This window comes from Molothrus aeneus, chromosome 28, assembly GCF_037042795.1.
Source record: "Molothrus aeneus isolate 106 chromosome 28, BPBGC_Maene_1.0, whole genome shotgun sequence".
NCBI lineage: Eukaryota > Metazoa > Chordata > Aves > Passeriformes > Icteridae > Molothrus > Molothrus aeneus.
In genome coordinates, this window is record NC_089673.1 from 51803 (window position 1) to 68852 (window position 17050).

Sequence of the window (17050 nt, forward strand, 5' to 3'; positions counted from 1 at the left end):
TGGATGTGGACAGCCCCAGGGCAGGGAAGCCCCAAAGAAGAGGGAGGTGAGGAAACAGCACCAAGAGACCAGTACAAGCAAGGGAAGCCTGGTGTGTAGGAGCGCTCCAGCCAACACTTCAAAACAACCAGTGGAACAGAGACACCATATCCATGGGACATGCAAGCAAAAAAACACAAGGAATCAATACAACATCCCCCTCACCTGGGCACCTTGGAACCTCCTCTGCTGTAGGCAGGAAAGTGTCATTTCAGCTTTACATTCATTACTTGTTGGGGACACAGGGAAAGACAAGTTTTGCTTTTCCCAAATAAAAGGAAGGGAAAAAAAATAAAAGGAAGAAAAGAAGTGGGTAAGGAAATTTTATTTCCAAGTTTCTAAAAGGAACTTACAAACCACAGAGAGTAAAAAAAAAAAAGCATATATATATATGTGTGTGTGTGTGTGTGTGTATATATATATAAATATAAATATATATATATATATTTGACAGGGTCCTGTTAAGCAATTCTTCACATTATCTAATGGTGATAGATGATACCATGTAACCATATATGTGTTTCCCTGTAATCCTGATTACTGCCGACAGCTCACAAAACTATTCTCAGACAACATTTCTCCTAGACTGTACAGATTTATTTTCTCAAAAGCAAAGGAGAAGGAAAAACTACAGAGTAATCCAGAAGAAAGGAAAAAAGAAAAAACTCTCTTAAGCAAGGTCTTCCAGGTTGGACTGGGTGAGAGCCAAGTTTAACAACTCCTGCATGGTTATGGGACCTCCTTCCCAGCCTCTCCATGGCACAGAATTTCCTCCAGCACCTATCACTCCCCACCATCTCACCCATAATGCCCCATGTTACCCTGCTCCCACCCTGCGCAGGGTCTCACCACTTCAAAGGAGCCCCGACTCTGCCCAGCTGCACCCTCAGCACTGCACCTGCCCATCAATCCTAACCTCAATCTTTATTTTTTAGGACTTCCTAACATCTTCGTCCATCCAGGAGGAAATCCTAGACCTCCACCCCCACCAGCAGCACAGCTTCCAGCTCAGGATGCTATTCCAAGCACCCCTGCAGCAGGAATTCCACATGCTGGGGATGAGAAGGGATTCACGCTTGGCTTTTCAGGCTCTAGCTCCCACATCAGGAAGGCATGGGCTCATGGACAGAACCAACTGCTCCAAACTAGAAAGGACCTCAGGAAATAAAGGCAGAGAAAGCTCAGAGAGAGAAATGGAGCTGGGGCAGATCTATGCGCTCCAGATTCTTCCTCACCCTGAAATTTCATGGCAGCTTTCGTAGGTTGCCAAAAATTAAACAAAAACTCAGCAGTACCCGGTTCCCCCATTCCACCCCCCAACAATTTTTTAAACACTTAATGTCCAGCTTAAGTGAAATCAACAGATTTTAAAATGCACACGGGTGTCAAAAAAGAGACAGAAAAATTTTCTTGTTGCTGTTCTTACAGCAAAACCAACCCCAACTCGAGCCTCAGAGGCAGAGGGCTAAAGGCAACATCTTTTGTAGGACTGTGTCACCCCACTTCAGAGGTCCAAGGGGCTCTTTGGATCCCATTCCTAGCAGGGAACTATTGTTGAGTACCTAACAACTCTCGCTGTCTCCAGGCATCCTTCATCCCAGGATGCTGCTGCATGCAGCTGATGGAGGATGGCTCAGCCCTGGGCCACCCCCACTCCTTCCTGCACAGCTCAAAAGCCAGGCAGGAAGCCACACACTGCCCTCCTCCTCCACCTCCTCCTCTGCTACACCCTACATGGAAACAGGCAACCACACACACCCCAGTCAGCTGTGTGAAAAAACGTATATATTCAGCACGCACTCAGTACAGTATAGCAACAAAAGCTACCATAATTTCCTTAGAAAACCAACAAACCACCAACTTCAGAACAACCACCAAAACTTCCCAAATCCTCCCCACCCTAGAGCACTGATCCTCAGCCTTCTGGGCCCAACAAGGCACCAGTGGCATGTGACCCCAGCCCCACGCCATCCCTGCCTGACAAGGCACAGAGGGTGGTCCCAGATCTCTGGCAGCATCTCCTGCCTCAGCACCCAACTCCTCCTGTGGGGTCCGAGGTGCTGAGGGCGCTCCACCAGAGGGGCTGGGCCAGCATTTTGCTGGTGTGCTCTCCTGTGCAGTTATTTGGGGGACACACACATCAAAGAAAATGGGACAAGCTCTGGCTTACAGAACAGGGAAGCTGCACAGCGTCCCTGGGGCTGTACACAGCCCTAGGAATGTGCCACGGAGGAGAGGATTCCATCGCTGATCCTGTGGGGCTCCATGCTAGGATCACTGCAACAGTGTGCTTTCTGCTGGAGGCGGGGATGAGGCCGAAGAGAGGGAAGGAGTGGCATAGTGGTGGGGCTGGGAGCTGGCAGGGCCCTTGCCGCTGCACACAGAGGGGAGGTAGATTGGCTTTGGAGACCTCTTGCCTGGGAGGATGTCTTTGTGGACACCAGCTCGGTTCCTGGGGGAGGAGCCTGCTGCAGGGCCCTGAATCCCTGTGCTTGCCTTCTCCCAAGGCAAAGGTGTCTTGGAGCCTGTTCGTGCCGCTGGAAAGCTCTCAAACTTGTGCAGCAACTTCTCTCAAAACTTTTTAGCTCTGAAACTGCCACCACAGCTGCTGCAGGCAAAATCCCAGCAGCTGGGGACAAGCCCAGAGGTGACGGCAGTGACATGCTGGGCAGGAGGGACCCTGGCTCCCTCCTCTTGCCCACCTGGCTGGACCGCAACCCTGATCCCAGCCCCTTTCCCTGCCCTGCCACACCAGTCCTGCTGCCACCCCTGCCCCGTGCACCATGGGGATAGCATGCATGATGGTTTCCATCCTCCCCCCTCCCCAGATCCCCATCCCCAGCGTCCCCTCTGCCATTAGTCTTGCTGCTCGTTCATCTCCATGTCTGACACCAGGATGTTCTTCTCGGCAGATTCACTGGGGTTGGAGGTGGTGCGACTGTAGCGAGCACTCTCAAAGGCGCCCCGCTCTGCGCTCTGTCGGCGCTTGTACAGGAAGACAACGACCCCCAGCACGGTGCACAGTGCCAGTGTCGACAGCACAACCACTGCGATGGCTGTTGTGTTCTCTGGCAGAGCTGCAGGGAGGAAAAGGCTGTTGACAGGCAGACAGATGGCTCCTGTTCTCTGCTCAGCCTGCAGGAGAAGCTGAGGCTGGTGGGGCTCCAGCTAGACCCGTGTTTCTGGGCAGGGTGATTTAATCATAGAATGTCCTGAGTTGGAAGGAACCCACAAAGGTCACCAAGTCCAACTCCTGGACCTGCACAGGACACCCCAAGAATCCCACCCTGTGCCTGAGAGTGCTGACCAAACACTTCCTGAGCTCTGGCAGTCTTGGGGCTGACCACTGCCCTGGAGAGCCTTTTTCCCCTGTGGCGGGTCAGAGCAGGACAGGACTGGAATGAGATTAGCTCAGTTGGTTAAGCATGATGCTAATAACACCAAGGTTGTGGATTTGATTTCCGTATGGGTTACTTAAAGAACTGGACTCAATGATCCTTGATCCTGGTGGGTTCCTTCCAGCTCAGCATATTCTGTGACTCTGACAATCTGCTTTGGTGTTTTGTGGACATCTTGCTACTGGGCAGACCTCCTGGGGCTGGGCAGACTCCCTGGGTCTTTTGTGGTGTGTATGAACATTTAGCAGCTGCCTGGGATGGATCTTTGGGATCCTACCAGCAAACATGCTGGCCATCCCCCTGACTGACCAGGCAGTGTGGGCACTAGAAGGAGAGTCTGGCAAGCAGCTGGGCAGACACACACCTTCATGAAATGATGGCTCCTGCTGCTGAGGAGTCCTAAGTCAAGGCCAAAGTCACTTGGGAATGGAATTCCCCACCCATAAACCCCATTCCTTTCATTATTTACATAAGTCAGGCTGTGGCACAGGCTCCCAGTTCTGGTTTCCAGTCCCAGTACTATGCCCAGGCTGATGGTGCTACTCACCTGCTCTGGAAAAGCTGCTCTCCTCCACTGCAATGGCAACATAGACAGGTGAGTGCATAGCCACGACACCCTCCCATCTTCCCACAACCAGCAACTCTGGACCCCCACTCTGCACTGCTCCCAGTGCTGCACCACACAGGCAACAGGTGATGAATAGCTGGGGTGGTCCTCTGGCTCTGCTCTACCACTGTCCCACCAGCCTCATCCTGCCTCAAGGAACTGACGCAGCCAATGAGACACATTGGGCACAGCCCATCACTGAGCCCAATGGAGACCTGTAAACCCCAACACCAACCCATACAAGCCCCTGCACTGGAATTACTGAAAACATGTGGTTGGTGCTGCCACTGTGACAGTTCTGCCATGCACGACCCTACCCAGACCCCAGCTCACCCTACATCAACCCAGAAGCCTCAAGCAGCAGAGGGGGCCCTACCTCGGGGGATCTTGCAAATGACCCCCATGGTTACGTTTGTGCAGGAGCCTAGACGCCACACGCCGTTGCTGCTCTGGATCCAGTAGCAGCTGTTCTGGCTAAGCATGCTGGGCCCCGTGTCATGCTGGCCCCAGTTGGAGTAGTTCACGGCACTGTTGTCATGCCAAACCAAGGTGCCACCTGGAAAATGGGAAAACTAGGCTTAAGGAAGCTGAAGAGGACACCCCACTTTTGCTCCAGTTCAGAAAGTACAAGGAAGTGTGACAGGGCTCTGGGAAGCCTGGTCTAGCAGAAGGTGGCCCTGTCCATGGCAGAGGGTGAGACTGGATTGGCCTTAAGGTATCTTCCAACCCAAACCATCCCATGATTCTGTGATTCTATGGTTCTATGGTGGGGCGGTGCGATGAGGAGGACCAGGGGCTACAGCGCACCTTCCTGAATCTGCAGGCTCCAGTGCCTTGAAGAAGGCTTTAGATTTCCTATCCCACCGAGCCAGAGGAGGGCACACGCAGTATGTCCAGCACAGCCTGAGACACTAGTGCACCTGGTCACACTATGGTATGAGCCCTCCTCACTGGTGCCACCACCAAGGGCTTCCTCTGCTCACCACAGACTTGGTGGGAGTTCATGGAGGTGCCTGAGTGAGTATCTCAAACCTCATTCCTTCCTTTGTACCTTTGGGGTTGAAGGTCATGCCCAGCCAGGCCCCCTTGGAAAGGCCCTCATACGCCTGGAGATGCTCCCACACAAAGACATTCTCCATTTCATCCTGGATGGACAACACTGTGCCGCCAACTGCAGAAGGAAGACTGTCATGGAGGAGCCCAGAACTGAGAGGACTGAGTTAGGGAGCAGCAGTGCCCAACAGGACAAAGTTCAGGACCCACCCATGAACCACATGACGACTGGGGAACCCTAACATGGAACAGCAAGAAGACAATGACTGACCAAGGCTGGACAGGGGCACAGGGACAAGGGGGCTCTGCTGCACCCACAAACATCCTGGGGATCCCACTCTTTTCCACTTACAAGGATGCATCACCCTCCTTTACCACCCCAGCTCCCTCATACCTTTCTGGCACCTCTTCATGGCATCCTTCTGCCCAAGAGTGATCTCCATGTGGAAGGTGTAGCAGTGGTCCCGGAAGGGGATCCAGGATGAGTCCTCCAGTGATTTGGGACAGCTGCCACTGTAGGTCCACTTGTGCATGCGAGGGTGACCTGGGAAGCACATGGTACATTAAAGGTGTGGTGGGGCACAGGATGTTGGGGTCCCAGAGCACACTGGGGCACCCAGACCCACAAGGACATGCTCCAGAAGGTCTCTGGTGGGATGCCATCTCTAACCCTTGGTCACACCCCACCCAGACTACCCCAGGCCCCCTGGCCAGCACCTGTTTGGAACTGACAGATGCCCCCCTGCAGCCTGGTGTCACAGCCAGCTGTGCGCCAGCTCCCGTCCGTGTCCATGTAGGAGCAGCCAGTGATCTGTTGGGGCTCCCCATCCTGCCAGTTAGTGTAGATGAGATTCTCCTCCGTCAGCCACGAGTAACTCCGGCCTCCCTGGAACATCACAGGGAGGAGGTGCCTGGGAGGCTGCTGTGATCCCTCCGGGGACCCGTGCCCCAGGTGCCTGCCCCCTTCCCTCACCTCATCATTGGCTAACCCAATCCAGAGTGGAGCCTGCAGGCTGCTGACGGCCTGTGTGAGGAAGGCCTGGCTGTAGGGGTTGGAGATGGTGGCCAGGGTGGCATTGAGGGTCTCGCAGAGCAGCAGCGCCTCGTGCCACCTGAGGGGTTTCTGCAGGATGCGGTAAGTGCTGTTGTGGTAAAAGAGGGTGCCAGTAGGAGAAGGGGGGAATGGTGCCTGCGCAGGGCTCAGGGCCGGGTCTGGAGGAGAAAAGAGACATGGTCAGAGGGCACGGAGGATGTTCCTGCATCCCAGGTGGGTCACCCTTTTGTCCATCCCTACCCAGGTCAGTCTGTCCCTGGCAGTATTGTGCTCGTTGCACCTGGCGACATCCTGGTGCAACTGGGAAGGGCAGAGGGACATCCTCAGGAATGACAAGCAGTGACACCCTAGCACCATCCCCACCTAGGAGCTGTCCACCAGGATGCACGACCCTGTGGGGACACACTGAGCGAGGTTGGTGTGCACAGGTTTGGGGCTGTCCCACAAAAGGCTGGGATCAGGGACCCACTCGCCTAAATTAAGTCCATCTCCTCAAGCTAAACCCATTGCCCCAGGTTCCCCAGTCCCATCACAGCATGGGGCACCAGGGTGGCAGTGACAGATCCTCAGCCAAGAGAGCTGGGGTTGTCCCCTCATCCCCCTCCTACCTATGCTCCGCTGGCAGACATAGCCATGTTTCTCCTCCAGGCAGCTCCGGTCATCCCAGCGTCCCGTGAAGAGGGGGGGTGAGCCATGCCACACCACAACGCAGTTGGTCTGCACAGCCAAACCACAAGGTCAGCACTGCTCTTAGCACTGTTGTCCTACACAGCAGAGATTCCCATGCCAGAAACCCCCACCCTGAAGGGCTGCATCCTGCACTGCCCTTGGAGAGCCACCCCAGCCCACTAAATCTTTCCTTTTCCAAGGCTGGGCCTGGCACTGTGGGACCTTCCTGAGGGAAGGGGGTGCTATGGGGAATCTCCCTCACCGGCTTGTCATTGGGGCTGGAGGAGCTGCAGCCTGAGGGCTCTCCAGGTGCCCAGCTCACGTGCCGCAGCGGTTCCCCCTCCACCCACTGGAACTCCCCCTGGGCATCGTGCAGGCCAATCCAGAGGTCCAAGGAGATGTTGGGCAGCATGGATGTGATGAAGGCTGCAAATGACAGGTGAGATGCTGAGGACCACCCCTGGCAGACAGAACCCTGGTGGGGTGGTGGGGCAGAGGAGACCTACCCTGCTCCAGGGGGCTGGCAATGGTGGCCAGGATGGCGCCCTGGTTCTCACACAACTGCTTCGCCTCTGGCCACTTCACTATCTCGCCTTTGTTGTGGCCACTGAAGCTGAAACACTGCAGACGCAGGGGCACAGGATGGGCCAGGAAGTGCAGCTGACCCCAACCCTGAGCCTTGCACTGTCCCCACTCTGCCCCATTCTGCCACAATGGTCCTTCTCCCCTTCACAAGCTCATGCGGGCCAACCCCCAACCCCTCTGGCCCTTCCACATCTCTCCTGGCAAACCTGTGCGCACACCTCACCTTCACCACCCCACAGCATGTCTCCCAGCATCCCTGTAAATGCACCCCCCAGCACTCCCCACAAAACATGTGCAGGCATCTCCATCCTGCCATTTTGCAGCCACCCCCTCTGTGGCTCCGCAGGGCTGGTGGAAGACTAGGAAGTAGCCATCACCTCTCCATCCTGCCATCCCCTCTCCCATCCTGCTGTCCCCTCTCCCTCCAGTGGTACCTTGCTGAGGAAGGGCAGCCAGCCTTGGGGACAGCCCCCACTTGTGGCAGCAGGTACCGGAAAGAGGGAAGGCTTCACAGCTGTCCCGTTGCTTCGCTTGCAGATGTAAGGAAGCGCTGTCATGCACTTCTGGTCCCCCCAGTCCTCTGTGGGAAGGGACAGGCTGGGCATGATGCCCCTCTGCACCGGTACCAGTGCCCCAGCCACTCAGAGCCCCATGTGGAGCCCTGCCCTGCCCTCACCTCGGCTGGCTGTCATGTACACACACTTCCTGTCCTTGCTGATGGGCCGAGGCTTGCCTGGTGCCCAAGAGACAAAGTTGAGGAGGGATCCATCAGACCACCTGGAACAGCATCAGGAGGATGAGCAGTGACTTGGTGAATGGAACGACTTGAATGCCCTAACTGGGAGCTTTTTCCACCACTACCCTCTTGGGTGAGGAATCTCCAGCACAGCACCCCAGGATGAGACCCCTGAGATGCAGCTGCTGAGTCACAGCACTCTGAGATGTGGGGACAGTAGTGTGCAGGGACATAGTGGTATGGGGATGTCATGGGCACTGTAGGGTAGGGACGTCCAGGGATACAGTGGCTGTGACTTACTTGAACCTCCCGTCGTTCTCGTAGGTGTGCAGCCCAATCCACCAGTGCTGCTCCTGGCCCCTGGAGAACTGCACGCCCAGAGAGGACATATCAGTGCCCTTCAGGGACTGGAGAGTCTTTGGGGGCAACTGAGGCTGCCATGGGGATCAGACACCCTTCCCCAGCTTGCAAAAGCAAGGCAAAAAACATCACTTTGCTAAGCCCCAAACCCACCCCCAGGCATCAGGACCAGCCACCACATAAATCCATCATGACCCCAGCAAAGCCTAGCACCCCCAAATATGGTCCCTCCAGAAAAGGGTGAAAGAAGGCAAGGAAGAGCACCCACAAGGTAGCAGAGCCCATGGCCACTGGTGCCCTGGGAAGTTCCTGTCCCCTTGGTACCTTCTTCAGGTTCTGGCCTAAGAAGTGCAGCTCGGCCTTGCTGTGCACTGATGTCAGCTCAGCCTGCAACCAGCTGCAGATGCGCTTTGCCTGCAGCCATGTTGAGTGGTGTTCAAAGAACTTGTATTCGGCCTCCTGGTACTTCACCCACTCTTTGCTGCCTGCAGGCACAGACCAGATCTCACACTGAAGCTGACACCCCTGCCATGGTCACCCTGACAGGACACCCACATCCCTACTGGGCTGCTTTGCTTTTGTCCCTCTCCTGCAACGGAGCTGCAGTGGGATGCCTGGGTTCCCCTCCCTCCCACAACCCTGCCCAGGATCCATCCTCCTCTTAATAACACTGCATCAGACACCCATTGAAGACATCAGGTGGTCTATGCATGACCCAAAGTTGAGCCAGGAGAGGTTGAGGTTGGATATTAGGAAAAGGTTCTTCCCTCAGTGGGTGGTCAGGCACTGAACAGGCTCCCCAGGGCAGTAACTATGGCTCCAAGGCTGCCAGAGCTCAAGGAGCATTTGGACAACACTCTCAAGCACAGGGTGGGATTGCTGGGGTGCAGGGCCAGGAGCTGGACTCAATGGTCCTTGTGGGTCCTTTCCAACTCAAAATATTCTGTGAACTGTGTCAAAAGCCTGTGGCTAACACACCTTGGGTTGTGATCTCTGGCTCCTTCACATCGGCACCTGGAGAAAGGGCAAGAGAAGGTGTCAGTGGGGTGCAGGCTGGGATGCTCCCATGGATGCTTCTCTGCAAACCATCCATGGGCTACAACAGCAGGATGCCCCTCCTGAATTCCCCCAGAAGTGACAGTACTTCTCCCAGTCCCTGAATTAGGAATCACCCACCCTCCTCCCAAGGATTCCACCCTAAAGCCCATGCTCCTCCAGGTCAGTCACAGCTGATGGTTTTGGGGACCCCTTTGCCAGTACCTTTGGGCAGTTTGCAGATCCAGTCCAGCTGGGCTTCACACTGCATCGGCATCCACTGCAGGGAGGCCAGATCCAGCACTGTGCAGCTCCGTATGTCATCATCATCATAGTTGCTGCGGTCAAAGTTGTGGTAGAAAAACTGGGGGTTGAGAGAGATGGGCAGTGTTGGTCCTTTCCACCAGCACCAGATTCGTCCCTCCCACAACTCAAATGCCCCCTGGACTCACCCCCAGCCCGTCGCTCCACCTCCAGCTCTGGTCCCCAGCAGGGTTCCGCCGGTTCAGGCCAATCCAGAACCAGTGCTGCTCATGGAGCTCCGGTTCTGACTCCCTATGGGGACCCAGGGAGACATGTGAGTACACAGCCCCCTTCAAACCAGAGGGGTTTATACTTATATGCAAATATATATTTATAATCAAGGCTTTTTCTGTTTGTTTTCAAAGCCTGCCATCCCCACATACCTGAAGATAGGAACTGGGATAACAGGCATGCCATCTCACGACTGGAGCTGCTTTAAACCCAAGCTCCATCCCCAAATTACACTGAACTTCCTGCGCATCTCCCACATTAGCCACACCAACTGATGCACCTTCTGTACACCGGTCTGTGCTCAGAGAGATCCATCCATCCATCCATCCATCCATCCATCCATCCATCCATCCATCCATCCATCCATCCATCCATCCTTCCACTCACATGTGCTAGACCACCAGGAGGGCTGTGGGCTTGTGACAAGCACACACCAGCAGTGGGACACACACTGATGCCCCCAGCCTCTCACCCAAAAATCTTGTTGAGGGTGTTGGCAACAAAATGCTCCTCCTCATAGCTGCCTAGGCTGAGCAGCTGGGCTCCCAGCTCCCGGCAGAATTCCTGTGCAGCGATCCACGTCTTCTTCTCTTGCAGCTTTTCAAAGTTGAATACCTGGGAAAGAAAAAACCCACAGCATGGGGGGCTCAACAGCAGAACAGGAGCAGAGCCCTGTTCCAACCTGCAGGCAGCCATGTCCCAGGACACAGTGGTGCCATCCAGCCCCAGCCAGGGTTGTGGAGTGCCTCTTGCAAGCACCAAAATGTGCCCCTTCACTCCCCTGCACTGGGGAGGCATGTGCATCCCCACACCAACCTGTCCAACCCCCCTTCACCTTGTAGCAGTGACGAAGCTTGGGGTCGGAGCTCCATCCTGGGGGGCAGGTGGCAGTGAGGCTGGGCGTGGGGAAAGGACTGGGCAGTTCAGGATTGACTGGGGTGCCCAAGTTCTGTCGACAGATGTACTTGGCCTTGAAGGTGCTGCAGTTCTTCACCTCCCACAGCCCCATGGAGCTGCCGGTGGCCAGGGCCACACATCCACCCTTGTTGTAACCTGGAGTGCTCACAAGAGCAGGGGAGATGCCAGCCTTAGAGTTGGACTGTTCTGGGGGGCAGTGCCAGCCCTGCCCTCCAAGAAGGGGGAGTCCTCATCCCACCCCCATCCCTTACCGGGCTGGTTGCGGTTCCAGTGAGTGTATGTCACCTCATCACCGCTCAGCCAGTGGAATGCGCCTGTCTCATTGATGTCCTGCAGAGCTGTCCAAAAATACTCCCCATCCCAGCCATAGATGAGACTGCTCACATATGCCTGCTCGAACCTGAAGGAACAGTGAGAGTGGGATCGTCCACTGAGACACTGAGCTGCCCATGATGCTCCAGCCCTTGGAAGTCACTTCCTTGCAGGGCTTGTTTTGGGGCAAATCCACCACCACTGGCATGGCACTGACCTGTTGGTGATGGTAACCAGCGTGGAGCTGTAGTCAGAGCACGTCTTACGGGCGTCACTGTAGGGGACACGGTCCTCGCCCAGCCAGAAGCAGGATGGGCTGTGCCACTTCCAGCCCTGGGGACAGGTGACAGGGAGGATCCACCACTGCCCACCTGGACCTCCCCAGAAGGATGGGAGCAATCCCAGGGCACGAGAGCAATATCCCAAGTTCCCCACCATCGCCTCTGCCTTCTCCTGGGAGGTCTCCTGCCCCCAGCTGCCCCAGCTTGATCCCACTCAGCTTTGAGCTTCAACAAGCCCCTGGCCCCAGAGGACATGGCTACAAGGGAAAACAAACACCCAGGCAGCTTCAAAGCTGGGGAAACAGCTCTCCCTGCCAGTGTCAAGCCCCGGCCAGGGAGCAGGCAGGGGAACACAATCCTCCTCTTTACACTGCAGGACTGAGTCCAAAGCGAGTACCACTGCAGTCAGCTTTAATCCCCCGCCTTGTTGATGTTGGAGTCTCTCTGGGGTTGGAGACACAATAGTGTCTGTTTTCTGCCAGAGCAGGGACCAGGGTGGCCCTGGGGGTGGCAGCGGTGGTGGCAGAGTTGGGAGGGACATGGGGACTCATCTGCAAGAGGGGACACACACCCTTCACAAGGGTGAAGTGGCTCAGCCAAGGAGCCAAGTGGCTCCAGGCTCACGGACCCCCTGGAAGGGGGAAGCCTCACTAGGGTTCTACTCCTGGGTCCCCTGGGCATTGGAAGGACAGTGGGGGCACATGCCATATGCAGTGTCATCAGCACAGTGGGGAAGGAAGCAGGAGAGCAGCTTTGGGAAATGAAAACAACCACAAATCCCAGTTTTTCCTCCAAGTTCCTGCTCCTACAGCCTTTCTCCGAAGCTAGCAAATCCAGGTGCAGACTCATAAGCTGGGTCCCTCTGGAACAGCATGGATGCAACTGAGCAACAAAGAAAGGAGGCCTGTCCTGGGACAATGCAATGTCCCCAGATGGGTCCCCAACCAGCACCAGCCTCAGCACCCCTAATACCCCAAGGGTGCACTCCCACATACAGCACCACAAGTCCCTGTGATCTAAAAGAGGACCAGGACAGGATCCCCAACCTCAAGTGCTGCCTCCAGCTTCCAACTCCAGTGTGCCCCCACATCCCTCCTGATCTGCCTTTACCATTGCCCAAACCTCTATACTTCATTGCTTCCTTTTTAAGGCTGTTCCTGAAATAAAGGAGATTTTTTAAAGGGGAAAAAGCACCAAGGCCACCTTGAAAAACCAGCGCAGTGGCTGGAGTGGATAGAACAGAATGCCTGAGCAAGATGTGCCTCCTCTCCACCAGCTTCTGCCTCTGGGTGGCAAAAGTCCTCATTGAGGATGAGTAAGTAGAGGAAGGATAGTTCTTGGTTCATTTCTCCCTTGCATTGGTTCATTTATCCCTCACAGCTCGTTTCCCAGCGCATCTCTGCTGGGCACCCAAGGCCAAGCTACGACTGAGGCTGGAGAGCCAGGAGGGAGTTAAATCTCAACAGGGAGGCCTCAGGACCACTTTGGGGACACACAGATACATGGCAGCAGAACTCTGCAACTGAGTGTCTCATCCCCAGTACCTGTGGACAGACACGGAGGCTCTTCCAGCTATGTCTGGCCGCCCTCAAATCTGGCTCTGCATGGCAGCTCTTCTGGCTGCTGTGCTCCCCCAAGCTCTGGCATAGCCAAGCAGCTGCTTGAAATGGGGCAAGGACATGGGAGGAGCCCAGCAGCACCTCTGGGAGCTGGCCCGGAGTGGCTGCTTGCTAGCCAGGGCGCAAGCATGCTGGCCAGCTCTGAAAGGCTGGGAGAGGTTCAAGAGCCACGCTGCTGCCAGACTCAGCGCTTGGAGGCTTTGCAGAGAACTACAAAAACCACTTCCCAGCAAGCGTGGGAACAGGCTGGCTTCAGCCCTTCCCCAGCAACGGCTGGGGAAACCGAGGCAGGGCACAGGATGAGTGAGAATCTGCTGGTTTAGTGTCCCCAAAATGCCCATGCCCTGCCCGGAGGAGGCAACCTGCCATCTCGTCAAGGCATAGGGCTGGCAGCCACCTCCATCCTGCCAGGCTCCACGTGCTCCTGTGTTTTAGCACAAAAAGAGGGAAGGGGGGATAAAATGAACATCCCTACTGGCAGCCAAGGCTGCCTGATGGGGAAGAGTCTTGGACAATGTGCCCAGACACATGTGTTTTGAGTCCCAATTTCTTCCCATGGACTCCTCTACCATGGCAGCAAGGGGCTCAGCAGCCCCAGAGTGCTCCAGCTCAGCAGCACTCAGGCACAGACCAGCTGCTCTGGGTGCTGCTCATCGGGGCTCCCCAAAATGGTTTTAGGGAAAGGTTCCCTTGAAGCCTCAAGCACCATGCAGAACCGTGGAGCAGCCAGAACTACTGCTGCCCCATGTGCCCCTTACCTTTCGGCACCCGTGGTCATCCTCCTCCTTCTCCTGGCTCACCCGACCAGGCTTTTTGCAGATGGAGGGCAGGGTCTGGTTACAGGGGCTGTCATTCCACCTCCCTTCCTGCAGGATGGTAAAAAAAGTGGCAATGAGCCCATCTGACAGCCTGGGGAATGTCCCAGTCCCTTCATCCCTACATTCGGTCCAAAGACTTTACTTCTCTACACCAAATCCCCAACGATGATGAATGAGATAGGTTCCTCCCATCCCAATGGCTCAGATGAGCTAGTCTAAACCCAGCTGGAGACACTCCCTGAGGAATGCCTTCCTCAGCAATGAGGATGCTGCAGTGCTCCCTGCAGAGGTGCAGGATAACTCCCCATCCCCTCCAGGTTCTCACCGGTCCCCAGATGGTAACACAGTCCTCCAGGCTGTCACGGAAGTTGTTAGGCTCAAAGGGGTGCCAGTACGTGAACCTCACAGGTGTCCCATCTGACCACTCAAAGTTCATTTGCAGCTTGAGGTCATTTAGGCCAATCCAGAGCTCCTCCACATCTGCCAGGATAGAAAGGGAGGGAGTGAAGTTCACTCCTCCTGGCTGACCCTGTGCAGAACCCCCCATGACCTCAGCCCTCATGATGGAACTGGTCTCTGCACCAGCACCTGCCAAAACCCACTCAGGGCTCAGCTCTGAACTCCTTGTGCCAGTGGACAGGAGAGGGCAGGACAGGGCAGGGCAGCTCCTGCCTGCAAGGATGGACCCCTGGAGTAGGAAATTACAAGGATATGGACCCCCAGAGTGGGAAACACACGGACATTTCCCTGCAGCTTTCAGAGTGGGGCTAGCAGTATGGGAGTACAAGTTCAGGACTGCAAGCTCAGGTCCAGTGAACTACTGGTTTTCAACCATTCCTTTCCAGCACATCCCAGTCTGCTCCCAGCCTAGGGGCAGCAGTGTTTCCTCTCCTTCCTCCACTCTCCTATACCTCCTTGCTGGCCTCCTCCAGCAAGTCCAGCAGGATTTTTTTTCCCATCTTTTCCTACATTAACTAGCTGGGACTAGCACTATTCCCAGCTGCAGCTGTGTAGTTTTGACTTAGCACTGCCTGCTCTGGGAACAGCTTTTACATTTGCTGGATGGAGGATGCACACAGATTATAGTCTCCTCCAGGGAACACAGCACCTCCCAGCCTGGGACCTCCGCTCCCTGCACAAGCACAAAGTCAACTCTGCAGCCTCCAGCACATCCAGGTACTTTTCCATGGACCCCATAAGCCAGGAGAGGGTCTGCTGGCACAGAAAGCTCCTCTTACCTTGCTTGATCTCCTTGGTGACAAATTCCAGCTCAGAGAGTGTGTGGATGCTGACCAAATCACCCCCGCTCCTCAGGCAGGTCTTCTTCGCCTCCTGCCAGCTCTTCTTCTCTCCTACCAGCCGGTAGCAGTTGGACTGGAAGGGCTGCCAGCTGGGCTCACAGTCCACCTTCACCTCTGACCACGAGTCTGGCAGGACACAAAGCAGCCTGAGGGTTCCTGCCCAGCTATCCAGCCCTCTCCTTGGCAGGGAAAGGACCGCAGTCCTACAGGTGCTCAGCAGGCGAAGCCAAAGCCGCAGTGGGAAAGCCACGGCCAAAATATAATAGGCAGTGCAAGGTGTAGGAATGGTCTCTTCAGAGCTCCAGGGACAAAACAAAATCCCTTCTGGCTGCAGAAGAATGCGGACAGAGCAGAGAGCATCCCCTCCCCTGGGGACCACGGGGACAAGCTGCTCTCCACCCCTCCCTTACCACCCAACCTGGAATGGCATAAAGCACTTGGAAATGTTCCTTGGGGATGACTTCTCCTAAATCTAGGGAGCTCAAGCCCTGCTCTGCACACCTAGGACACCAGCAAGCTGAGGATACCGGGGGCACCTATATGGGCAGCATCCCCTGACCAGGCTGGAGTGGGAGCACCAGATGAGTTATAGAGCTGCCCATTCCCAATGCTGGTCATCCCCTGCTCACCCGCCAGGAAGGGGTCAGCCGTGGCGTTGGGCTTCTTCTTGCAGACGTAGGGGAGGGCGATGCCACAGTCGCGGTTCTGCCATCCCCCGGATGACTCGGTGCGAATCACCCCGCAGTTCTCCTCACTGGGGTTGTCGGGCTGGTCTGGAGAATGGGATAAGGAGGGGACAGGCTACTGGGGATAAGGAGGAGTCAGGACAGAGCCACCAATGCAGCTCTCCCGGCTTCAACACCATTAAAACCCCTTTTATTTTGTTATTTTGCATGACAAAGACATGACCCCTGGATTATTTATAGCACCCAGGATTATTTATAGTGCCTCAATGCACAAGAACCCAAAGGGTCACTGTTTTACCTGGAAATGTCAATAGCAGTCAAGGGGTCAAAATACCAGACCTGAACTTCTCCCACCTGTCCTCAAACCTACTCCAAGAGTATCACTGTTTTCCCCCAAATGCCTTTCGGTGATGGCATCAGGCATGATCAATGGGCCCTCTTCCCTCTGAGTACCCCAGGGTTAGGGATGGGTGTCTGCAGCTGGGAACCATTCCTCAGCCACACTCCAGCATTAAGCAGGGATGCAGCAACCCACCAAACAAGGAATGACAATCCACGTTATCCACAGGGTCAACGAGTGTTTGCAGAGGGCCAATTCCCCCTTAGCATCCTGTGTCCCTGCTCCAGCTCCACAGATGTCCCAGGCTGTTACACAGGCCCCTGGGGCTCTCTGTCCCCATGCAGCAAGGGAATACCCTGCAGCAGCCTGGGCCACCTCCCTTGCCATGGAGCCACCTCTGGTGATCACTGGGTGTTCCTCAAGCCCCATCACCACCACAACCTCCCCTGTCTCACCATTCTCCCAGTTGAGGTACTTGAGGGGTGAGTTGTCTGACCACTGCCAGCCTCCATTGATGTCCAGGTCATTCAGGCCAATCCAGAGCGTGGAGCTGTACCCAGTCAACAGACCTGGAGCCAACACAGCCAGCGGGGCAGAATCAGTCCCCCAGCCCAGCTCAGTCCCCAGTTTGTCACCCCCCAAACCTGGGGCAAGCAGAGCAAACTGGCAGTGGCAATGCCCACATTGCCATCAGCTCTGCTCCAG

The 17050-nt window shown here is 55.6% G+C and overlaps 1 protein-coding gene across 1 annotated transcript in view; it reads right to left on the minus strand.

The window, feature by feature from the left end:
- Positions 1-614: 614 nt before the first annotated feature.
- The window catches only part of MRC2 (mannose receptor C-type 2), a 28712-nt gene continuing 12276 nt past the window's right edge, over positions 615-17050 (minus strand). The window contains exons 5-30 of the mRNA XM_066566908.1: positions 16801-16914; positions 15949-16092; positions 15257-15445; positions 14344-14498; positions 13959-14066; positions 11518-11633; positions 11240-11388; positions 10906-11123; positions 10543-10685; positions 9989-10091; positions 9762-9900; positions 9480-9515; positions 8826-8986; positions 8442-8509; positions 8082-8182; positions 7840-7985; positions 7327-7441; positions 7083-7246; positions 6760-6868; positions 6071-6309; positions 5815-5983; positions 5492-5641; positions 5096-5215; positions 4421-4600; positions 3985-4011; positions 615-3116 (exon numbers count right to left, since the gene is read on the minus strand). Coding sequence (XP_066423005.1) covers positions 2896-3116; positions 3985-4011; positions 4421-4600; positions 5096-5215; positions 5492-5641; positions 5815-5983; positions 6071-6309; positions 6760-6868; positions 7083-7246; positions 7327-7441; positions 7840-7985; positions 8082-8182; positions 8442-8509; positions 8826-8986; positions 9480-9515; positions 9762-9900; positions 9989-10091; positions 10543-10685; positions 10906-11123; positions 11240-11388; positions 11518-11633; positions 13959-14066; positions 14344-14498; positions 15257-15445; positions 15949-16092; positions 16801-16914 — 3584 coding nt within the window. The 3' untranslated portion in view covers positions 615-2895. The remainder of the gene's footprint in view (positions 3117-3984; positions 4012-4420; positions 4601-5095; positions 5216-5491; positions 5642-5814; positions 5984-6070; positions 6310-6759; positions 6869-7082; positions 7247-7326; positions 7442-7839; positions 7986-8081; positions 8183-8441; positions 8510-8825; positions 8987-9479; positions 9516-9761; positions 9901-9988; positions 10092-10542; positions 10686-10905; positions 11124-11239; positions 11389-11517; positions 11634-13958; positions 14067-14343; positions 14499-15256; positions 15446-15948; positions 16093-16800; positions 16915-17050) is intronic.